Genomic DNA, 11,148 nt, shown 5'->3' on the forward strand with positions numbered 1-11,148 from the left:
TGATAATGTTTAAGGTGAGGAAATATTTTTGGTTTAGTTTCCATCCTGTATATTCATTCTACTAGTTCTGAAAACAACATAGAAAGCCCTGAGAAAGAAGCACCTGTTTTACATCCACGCTGATATCTGGCAGTCGCTCATTGGTCCAGGACAGGACAAAATGAGTATAAATCAAAACTAACAGTGTGGCAACAGGTGGGAGAGTGTGGTTTTCGCTTTCATCAAGAGACAGCATGAAGTTGTTCATTTTGGTGGCTCTGTTCGGGCTCTGCCTCACCCAACACAACCCTCACATCAAGCATGGCAGGACCGCCATCGTGCACCTGTTTGAGTGGCGCTGGGCAGACATCGCTGAAGAGTGTGAGCGCTTCTTGGGTCCTAATGGCTTTGGTGGAGTTCAGGTATGTATGACTGAACACGGGAAAGCCTCTAAATCTAGAGAAGGAGGATAATCCCTTTTGTTTCTATTTTGAAATAAGATGTCAAGCTTGATATTGAAGACATTTGGTGTACAGATGGGTATACGGGGCAGTACAACTCACTGTTAGCATATATATATTATTCATTTTGTCCTAAACTCTAAATCCTTAAGCTGTAACAACACACAAATTATCAATGTATACTACAAATGGATCAGGTAAGTAAAATCAACAGGTAACAGGTGATTCGAAGTTAATTACAAAGAAAATATTCTACTTGCCTTTACAAAAATCTTTTTTTGAAAAAAAAAAATATCAGCATTGGTGGGCAAGATGAAAACTAAGCTGTCTCTTCTCTAATTTAAATCTAAAGAGGTAATTCAGTGATTTAGTATTGCATTTCCATAAAGTTGAAGGACTCACAAAAAACAGATTTATGAAAAATTAAAAAAAAACATTATTTTCGATTATGCACCTCTTTCGTGTTTTTTATTACCCCTGCCTAAAATAGCCCTGATGATGTTAGAATGTTTTTGGGGCTCTTTAATAACTGTATAGTACAATATCTAGAAGACTCTTTATAGTGATCTTTCCTCTGCAGACAATTCCTGTGGTAAAGACGATAATCACGGTCATGTGTTTTCTCCATGTTGCTCAGATTTCCCCTCCAAATGAGCACATTGTGCTGAATAGTCCCTGGAGGCCTTGGTGGCAGAGATACCAACCAGTCGGCTACAACCTGTGCTCCAGATCAGGCAGTGAGAACGAGCTGAGAGACATGATCACCAGATGCAACAACGTTGGGGTAAAGAGTGATTTAGTGAACGACATTCGGAACAATGTTCTCGTGTGTTTGAAAGCACCTCGTAAATCTACAGCCTTGTACAAGACAACAAATTCTTACCCGATACAGATGCTTTATGCAGCATTATCAAACTGTTCAGTAACAACAGGCAGCTGGAATTCTAGAATATAAAACATTCTGTAACAAAGAGCAACACTAATAAATGAATGCCTCTGTCTTCACGCTTTATTGTAGACATTTAACCAGTGCTAATTCGTACATACTGTCAGGCTTGTTGCTGGATTGCTAACATTGTAACAAACCAGTAGTGAACAGCACAGCTTTGATATATGTTTGTTCGGTGAGAATGAACTCAATGCATTAAGAGATGAAGTGAAAGTTAAGAGATAGAAGGGAGGTATTGGTATGTTTAGTTGCACCTTCAATCCTATCTTCATCTACCCCCAGGTCAATATCTATGTGGACGCTGTCATCAACCACATGTGTGGCTCTGGCGCTGGAGAGGGAACCCACTCTTCATGTGGAAGCTGGTTCAATGCTGGCAAGAAGGAATTCCCCAGTGTCCCCTTTTCCCAGTCTGACTTCAATGACAACAAATGCAGGACTGGCAGTGGCAATATTGAGAACTATGGCGATGCCAATCAGGTAATGTGTGACACTCAGAAACAATGTAACAGCTTTATTGGCAGCTTGCTATAGTTCACAGCACTTTTTCGCCCCATTAAAGGATCCATACTGTTGAAAAACTCTACATTGACTTCTTGGACTTGGAGAAGTTTTAAAACGACAATAGAGAATAAATAAATTGCAATGTAAATGCTTATTTGCTGCTACAGGTGCGTGATTGTCGTCTGGTTAGTCTGTTGGACCTTGCCTTGGAGAAAGATTACGTCAGAAGCAAAGTGGCTGACTTCCTGAACAAGCTGATTGACATGGGTGTGGCTGGATTCAGAGTGGATGCCTGCAAGCACATGTGGCCAGGGGACCTGTCTGCTGTCTACGGTCGTCTGCACAACCTCAACAAAAAGTGGTTCTCTGGTGGCTCCAGACCCTTCATCTTCCAGGAGGTAAGTTAAATGGACCATCAACCCCATCAACTTCCATTTTACTGTAGCATTAAGAACATATACTGTAGATGCAGATATCAATATGTTGAGTGGCTTCAGCTCATCTCCATTTTTGATAGTTTTATGCTTTTATGATCTAAATATAAAAAATCAAAGACTGGATAGATGTATGTTAACTTGGAAAACATGGCACCACTTATTTGCATTAAAGTAAACAGTTGACTACTGAAATCCACATAACTTGAGCCCCCCACCCTGCCCCCCCCATGACCAAAAAGTATGACTGGTAGTGCAAACCAGCAGTCAACAGAGCCATGGAAAAATAAGCGCAGAAGTCAAGATGACAAACAAAAACACATGCACACTGGGAGCAGATGTTCATATCCAAGAATACATAACTAGCTGACAAGCCCCTGCATAAATACAGGTAATAGTATAAAAGGATAAAGCAGAATGTGCTACAGCCTGTGATCTGAACAAATAAGTGTGCTCTGTCTTCACTAACTACAAAAACATTAACAGCAGAAAAATGTTTCTTGTTACTGCTGAGTCCCAAAACATTGTTGAATTACATTTTGTCAATCCACAAATCACTGATGCAGTTCATCTTGACCACATCTATCTTGAATAGTCTGGACGATGTGGATAATTATTTAATTTCCTTATAGGTTATTGATTTGGGAGGTGAACCCATCACGTCTAGAGAGTACTTCCATCTGGGAAGAGTGACGGAGTTCAAATATGGTGCCAAACTGGGAACTGTCTTCAGAAAGTGGAATGGCGAAAAGCTGTCTTACACCAAGTATGTTTGTCACTGTTGGTCTGCCTCAACCACTTATCAGAGTGAAATATTATATGTAATTAACCATAAAACAGCTACACATTTGTGGATTGGACAAGTTTTCTTACTTAATAATTGTATTTTAAGAGACCAATCAATGTTTCATTCTTAGAACTGGTACATCTTAGAGTTTTGGGAATTCAATATGTTATATATTTTGTCCAAACGTGGGTAATTTAAAAGTGAACGCCTCATTAGTATCATTGTATTCTTGAGTGCAGGAACTGGGGAGAGGGGTGGGGTTTCATGCCCAACGGCAATGCTCTCGTCTTCGTTGACAACCACGACAACCAGAGAGGCCACGGTGCTGGTGGTGCGGCCATCGTTACCTTCTGGGACTCCAAGCTCCACAAGATGGCCGTCAGCTACATGCTGGCCCACCCTTACGGTGTAACCAGGGTGATGTCTAGCTTCCGCTGGAACCGCCACATTGTCAATGGAAAGGTAGATTAGAAGGGTCTAGGAATAATGATTACATGTGATACATAGTGTAGATATGTTTTGTGAAACTCATTGATCTGTCTTTCTTCTATAGGATCAGAATGACTGGATGGGCCCTCCCAGCCATGGTGATGGATCCACAAAGTCTGTACCCATCAACCCTGACCAGACTTGTGGTGATGGATGGGTGTGTGAGCACAGATGGCGCCAGATCAAGTGAGTATTTAGAAAGCTAGACAGGGAACTGTTGAATACACAGAACACAAGTCACTTCTGCTTGGTCATATGGAACTATGTACGTTATATGTTATGATTGGATTTATCCATATCGCTTCTTTAGGAACATGGTTATTTTCCGCAATGTGGTTAATGGACAGCCTCATTCCAACTGGTGGGACAACCAGAGCAACCAAGTTGCCTTTGGACGTGGTGATCGTGGTTTCATCGTCTTCAACAATGATGACTGGTAAGAATTATTTGCTAAGCACTCTTAAATAGCACTGACCAAATACTAATTCCCCATTTCAGAATCAGAATCAGTTGTAGCCAAAAAAATGTGTACGATTGGATGATATAAAATGAATTATTACTCTCATGAACAATCAAACATCAGTAACAACAGTCATTGAAATTGTCTTTTAATGTACTGTTACCTGTAAAATCCTAACGCTTGCACTACTCAATGACAATAATGGCCAACCAACTACACGCTTTTAGGTGAAAAAAAAACCCTCCAACAAATAATATAACCCAACTTGTTTTGATTTCCCATCATATAAAACTGCCTCTCTTCCTAAGTCATGTCCTATTGGCTTCCACTTCCTGTTTGCATCCTGTTTGAATAGAAAACACAGCTAATTAATGTGGGAAGATCCTCTCAGTTTCATTGTGATGGTTTTAAAAAACAAAATGTACCTTGTCTTCACCTTCAGGAACCTGGATGTGACCCTGAACACAGGCATGCCCGGTGGCACCTACTGTGATGTCATTTCTGGTGAGAAAAAGGGAAGCGGGTGCACAGGGAAGAAGATCCAAGTTGGAGGTGATGGACGCGCCCACTTCAAGATCAGCAACAGAGATGAGGACCCCTTTGTTGCTATTCACGCAAACTCCAAGCTGTAAAAACAATCATGTACAATGTTAAAATCAGATTAGAATGTAACGCTTATCTTTTGGCATTGATTTTTAGTTCATGACAATCTTGCTGATGCATAGAAAAAAAAACTGCATTTCAAGTCTAAAGTTTGGTCTTGATCACAGCAAAGCAGGTGCCATACAAAAATAAATAGCGAGAAATGTGAGTTATAAGCCCTTACTTTTTTCCTCAACTTTGACAAGTCCGGCTTAAAAATTGGTGCGGCTAATTTGTGGATTCCTCTGATTCTAAATTAAGCAGCAGTTGCAGAGACATGCTAGCTGGCAAGCGTTAGCTAGCGAGTGCTAGCTAGAAAGTGTTAGCTAATGTGCTAATATCTAGTACTCGTGAGCTATCTAGCATGAGCTGGCGACTCAGTGGCAGCAGCGTAGCAGTAGCGGCTTATAAACCACCGCGGCTTGTTTAAGATCAAATACAACTTTTGTTTTGTTTTTAGCAGATGGGGCTAATAATAGGGTGCGCCTTATAAGCCTCAATTTACGATAAGCATGACAGTTTTTCAGCTAGTACTGATTCACTTTCTCAATAAATTTAGGTGGTGCTCTAGAGTATTGTAATTTGTAACGTTTTTCTGTATACATTTTTATTTTCCTGTACATGTGTTTCAATCCTATTTGCGTAGAGTGTTGACACAGTCTGCATATGTTATGATAGAAGCACAGTGTGTGGTCGAGGCAGAGTGATCGTGGATGACCTCCGCGCAGACAGCTGTAGGCTTTCAAAGCAGAGAAGAAATTAAAATGTACACTTTAAATTAGTAAATGCATAGAGTATGTTTCAGTTTGTCCATGAATAAACACCCAATAAAGTTGTCTTGTCTGTTCATAAATGTCATCATGGGGTGCTAGGTCTGGTCTGGTAAACAAAGTAGCACAAATAACCTTACACTGCTGTGCATTGGAAATAGGACATTGATAGACTAATCCCAAACCATTTATAATTGAAAACAGCATTATGATATTGTCGAATTTATTAAATCGAAGCAGTTCTCAATTATTTGATTAAGATATATCTTTACCATGTCATATGATATTCCACTTCAGTGTAATTTAAGACAAATTACTGGTACCACTGCAGTAAGTTGCAGGTGAACATTAAATACTGCAGCTGTGTTTCTGTCATAATATGGCCTCAATATAGCACATTGATCATAAACACGGTCCAGCCGTATACTAGGTTTAGACAGAGTCTTGTTTACGAAAAATGTGCTGCATTAAAGTTTCTCTTTAAACTGACTGCAGCATCACTTGGGTGGAAAACTATGTTTTTGTAGTTTACTTTTCTATCGGGGTGTGTACGTGACAACCCCGTATGTGGTGATGACTCGTCACTGCCTCCTAAGTGGGGAAAAAACAGCTGCCATCGATGCAAATTCACACAAAGAAAGCTTAAAAATAAAAACTTGATTAAATTTAAAGGGCTTGTTGTGCAATCAACAATTGTATTAGCAACATTATCACTGACCTCATTTGTCAAATTAAAAGGGCAAAATAGATGAATCACCCATATGCAGGAAATCTGTCCATCTGCATGTCTGCTCAGATCAGGCACAGAGAACTTTCTGATGATTCGGTTTAACAATCACTGTTCAAAAGTTGCGTCTCTCAAACTTCAGTATCTTGAAGCCCTTCCATGGACAACTGTTATGCTGCCATCTTTTAACCATCTAAAATCCTGTCGAAAACGTTGAACACGGAAGGACACGTAAAAAAATATGATACAGCATAAACCCTGATAATTACCAGAACAGTCAGACTGACAGTGAATTGTCACATAAACTGTTTGCTAAGCCCTGCCTGTTTAGTTAACAGTACCCTAACTACCTTTCCTACCTCGGCCTGTTGTCTGATATTGTATACATAAATATGCACATGGCGGGATACGCTTGACTCGGTGCATACCTAATGTTCCGGAGTGTGTGGTGCAGAGTACTATTGCTGTCTCTGTGAGGACTCACAGTACAGAACCAGCTCGCTGGCCGTCACCATGTCTTCAACCGGCGGAGAGTGAGAAGCGAGAAAGACATAGAGAAAAACCGAGGGTTGGATAAAGAGCGTTAAAGCAGCGTTATTGTCAGCGTCAGGCTGGACTGGCGAGCTGGCCAGACCAGAAGCAGACAGCAAGGCATGAGGATCAGACAGGAGACAGGAGCTGGTCAATGAGAAAATAATTACACTACATGTAGTGTATTTATGAAAAACAAATTTCTAGAAACTGTGGGACTTGATTTCACAAGCAAGTAAACAAAAGCAGCTCCTCATTTCTAGCCAGCAACTACGGATTTCGTCAGTTGAAAAGACAACTGTCGCTAGCAGATTCAATAAACTAAAGCTCATGTAATGCGAATGTGAATTTGTTTGTATTGAGGAGCTGTTTCAAAGAGACTTTAATGTTTCTCCACAAATGTAATGTAGTTTGCAAATGACATGTTCTTTGTCGTTGCACAGCTTACACCAGAGTACATACACACTGATGTACCTATTCCTTATATTTTCTCATGGTTTTGGTTTTGTAAAAGCTTAAAAGTCAGAGCCACATACACCACCGCTTCAAGTTATGATTGGAAAACCGCTACTTGTGGGGTGTGGCTAGTAAACTGTCCATTGATATAGGCTATGATGACAAAGAAATGGCTAAATTATTGAATAATCAGGTTTTTTAAAAGCTATTAATCAATCAGTGACCTGAACAAGACCTGTGATGCCTGTGAATGTTCCTCCTGCATTGTGTACTTCTCCTCCACTGGGATGACTCTTTGCCATCACTCAGCAGCCTTTTGCGGTTTTACCTGAGGGCATCCATCATTAAGGCAGTGTTAGGGCCCAGGGGGGCCTTAAGCAAACTCTCCATCCTAACTTCCTGCCTCTATCTGCCCGTCTCCCCACCATCGCCCTCGCTTTCTCCCTGTCTCTACATCCCCAGCCCACCTGCTGAGTCCCCGTTGTCAGCAGTGACACTGGAGTGCCAGCCACCAGTGGAGAGACAGCAAAGGTGATGCCTGCCGGGATATTCAGCTATTCTGGATTGTCATGCCAACGTGACCCATGAGCAAAGTAAAGGTGGTACATTCTTTAATGCCTCATAGAAAGGGTAAGACGAGGCGAGGAAAGGAAAATAGTCTGAAGAAGAACACACCTGCATTCCCTTCGCTGCTGTCTCATACGCTTCCTCTAAAGCTGTGAATTGCTCTTTAGTTTAATTGCACGGCAGGTGATGAATCTTTGCTCGCAAAGATGTGCGAGCGTGAATGTCAAAGTGACAGAGAATGCCGGAGAAGGATGGAAGGAGACCTTAACGTTGGACTAGGCTCAACATATTGCGACTGTTAAATTATTGACCTTCTCTCCATCTTTTGGTCCGGCTGCTGTGAGGGCCTGTACCTTCCGATTAGCCGCCGAGATGTCAGTGTAGCAGACCAGGGTCTTGGGTCCTGTCATCCTCACTGATGCTTTGTGACATGGCTGTCAACGGTGTCCCCATCCTGTTTCATATTTCATATGGTGCACCAGACCTGCCTGTCACATCACCCAAGGAGAAAGACAGACATCAACTTAAATACGACGCAACTGAGTTTTTGGGATGCATTCAGCTGTCTCTCACTCTGCTCCGGGAAAGCCCCCAAAACTGTGTCTGTGAGGTTCATAAAGAGGTCTCTGATAAAGACAAGGAAAAAGGGCTTTTCAACATTTTCAATCAGGCTAGAATAAAGGCTATAATAAATTACTAAATTAATTTTGAATCGTTAAAGTTCCATTGCTGTGGCTTTGGATTGTTGTCTGATTGGTGCTGATGTGTTTGTGAATGCAGTAATCATAAAGTGAGCATGGCATGACTCCAGTAAGCAAGGTGGTAACCTGGGTAACATTCAGCTTCATATCACATGGGGGCAGTATTGACGCAAGAACTATGAAACAGAAGCTTTTCCTGAAGAGATTTAAAAAAAGGTCCATGAGATTTGCTTGAAATTCATTGCAGAATTATTCAAGACGCAAAAACAATTCATGATTGATGTTTGATTAAGCATGAATTAAATATGTTGTCAACGACAGTGTAAAAGAGGTGAGTGCTGTATGACCGTATTGCTCATACAAACTTAATACATGCAAAACTGCATACTGTTCTGGTGTCAGTGTTTAGTGACACAGACCCAGCCTCCCTCGTCCACTAATGGGAGCAGTCCATTGTTTCTTTTCCATGAGATTAACATAACATTTTTCAGAGAATCATTCTGACAAAGTGCAGAAAGGTATTGATCCCAAGCTCTCAACAGGAACCTGAATCCATGTTCTGGTCCCATGCGAGTCCTCCTAAGCTACCAGCTTCCTCGCCCTATAGCTGTCCCTCCATCTCTCCATATGTCGCAGCCCTTTCAATATGGCAACATGCTGGCAAACTTGTAGAAATAGGCTTGGTCATATTGACTGAATATTATACATGCTGGTGTTTAGCAAGTGAGCATTGTTTTTTAACCTGTTTGTATTGTTTTTTCTGTATTTAAAATATTTTCATAGCACGCTTTTGGCCAGCTATCTAAAAAAAAGGTATTTTAAATGTCAATGACATGAATTTGACTTGTTTATATGAAGGAAACTGTAATTTAATGAGGATGTGATCAGTAGTATGGATGCAAAATGTCAGTTGGTCAATAAGAAACTGTGCATCATGCCCCAAATGACATGTAATTAGCACATTCCCAAAGAAGCTGGAGTACCATATATGTTACATACACTAAACTGAACACCTCGCCACTGTTCTGTTTGTTCTTTAAAATCGCGTACCATTAAACACAGTAAAGTCTAATAATTTAGACAAATGACTACAATATGTTTAGAAATATAATTATTTTTGAATATTTTGTTTAGTACATAGTGGAATATAGAATAGTTTTTCACTTTCCAATGTAATCAAATGAAATAGAGAAGAAAATAGCACGACATTCTAATGATACATTAGTGCATTGGTCCTTGTCACAGTTACCCTTTCCCAACACCTTTGCTGTCCTTGCAGTGAGCTTATTCATACCCCCCACCAACAGATTATACAGCAGCACACCGAGCAACGTGAAGGTTGGCCTTTTGTGTCCTCGTACATTTCTTTGCTTAAGTCTTTAATGATATAATTTCCTGGCTAAGTCATCTTTTCTAGCTGACACCCCACAGGGTGGCCAATATATAGTCTACGGTGTGTGTCTGTGTGTGTGTGTGTGTGTGAGTGTGTGTGTGTGTGTGTGTGTGTGTGTGTGCGTGTGTGTGTGTGGTCTGTACCCCAGGCTTCCAAAATTTAAAGTGTGACAAGCCCTACTTAGCCTTAAATCGTATACCCAGACTCTAATATGAAACTAAAATACCACTCTGTGATACGAGCGCCCAGCACAACTTTGAAATTGATAATTGAGACAAACTCATTCAGTCGCGGCTCATTTAATGTAATGAGCAAAGTGAGCTGTTCAATTTGCATACTGATAAGATGCCTCCATCAGGATACATAGTCCCCTCTCATAGATATTCACTGTGGATGTTACATCTAATCAGAGCAGGGATTTTCTTTACAAACACACTCTGAGGAGTTCAAACTATGGCTTTTAATTAGACCATTGCCAGGTCTTAATCACCTCAAAGACAAAGTGGGCAGTGGGTCAACAGCTTCCTAAGTCCTGTTGCCAATAGAAGTACCCTGGATACCTATATACTGGGTTTAATGTGGATCGAAAAGCGAAGCACATTTGGTCTAGGGACATTTCTTCCTATCGGAAATCCTGTATTTCAGCAACATTTATATTTCATGTATTGGCTTTGGACTCTTATGTGACGACCCCGTTCAGCTGTTGCCCTTGTGCTTTCTTTATTGATCCCTTTTATTGCAGTGGACGTCCCCCGCTGCCAATGTTTGCTCCCTTAAATTCTCTCCTCGTTGCAGCAGATTTCAATTGCACAGGTGCTCTGCCTGGGTGTTTGTATTGCACATGGGAGTAAAGCAGAGACCCAAACAGTGATGGCAGCAGAGCTGGCTGGTCTAAATCACATGTTTGTGCAGAGGCTACAAGCCCCGCCGGAAGAATTGGACCAGGGACGCAGCCCACGGCCCGGTTCCAGAGCCGACAGGCCTGTGGAGCAAGACTTTTTGAAAGGGAGCAGATGGTGATATGAATAGTGCAGCAGGTCCTGTCCACCCCCGCCCATTGCCTTGCGTGCTGCACATTACTTCAACAAACGCTTCTCATAATTGATGTGTTGGAATGGCCTCATCATCACCGGGTTTTGCAGAGTGGCAGAATCATCAAGGTCATTACTGCTGCTCTGACGTTCGCAGGGTCCGGGACTTCTTCAAGAGGAGTGGACTTCCAGAAACTTCTGGGCGACGACGACACACGCTGGATTTGTCTGTCCCTGTGAGTATATGCTGTGGCACTGTCGTGAAAT

General features: G+C 41.4%; 1 protein-coding gene across 1 annotated transcript; it reads left to right on the forward strand.

Moving 5' to 3' along the window:
• The first annotated feature begins 233 nt into the window (after positions 1–233).
• On the forward strand, positions 234–4,695 carry LOC137779058 (alpha-amylase-like). Its single transcript, XM_068566525.1, has 9 exons — positions 234–401; positions 1,078–1,224; positions 1,672–1,869; positions 2,061–2,291; positions 2,960–3,093; positions 3,354–3,576; positions 3,668–3,789; positions 3,914–4,039; positions 4,506–4,695. Exons 1-9 carry the CDS (start codon positions 234–236, stop codon positions 4,693–4,695), a joined length of 1,539 nt encoding a protein of 512 aa, XP_068422626.1.
• The last annotated feature ends 6,453 nt before the right edge of the window (positions 4,696–11,148 follow it).

The sequence above is a fragment of the Clinocottus analis genome, unplaced genomic scaffold, assembly GCF_023055335.1.
Source record: "Clinocottus analis isolate CAN_PGR_092001 unplaced genomic scaffold, fCliAna1.0.p SCAF_11, whole genome shotgun sequence".
Classification (NCBI taxonomy): domain Eukaryota; kingdom Metazoa; phylum Chordata; class Actinopteri; order Perciformes; family Cottidae; genus Clinocottus; species Clinocottus analis.

Coding starts and splice junctions, on each gene's coding strand:
- LOC137779058 (XM_068566525.1), top strand. CDS start 234: ATGAAGTTGTTCATTTTGGTGGCTCTGTTCGGGCTCTGCCTCACCCAA. Junction 1,225..1,671: donor CCAGATGCAACAACGTTGGG/GTAAAGAGTGAT, acceptor ATCTACCCCCAG/GTCAATATCTATGTGGACGC. Junction 3,094..3,353: donor GAAAAGCTGTCTTACACCAA/GTATGTTTGTCA, acceptor TCTTGAGTGCAG/GAACTGGGGAGAGGGGTGGG.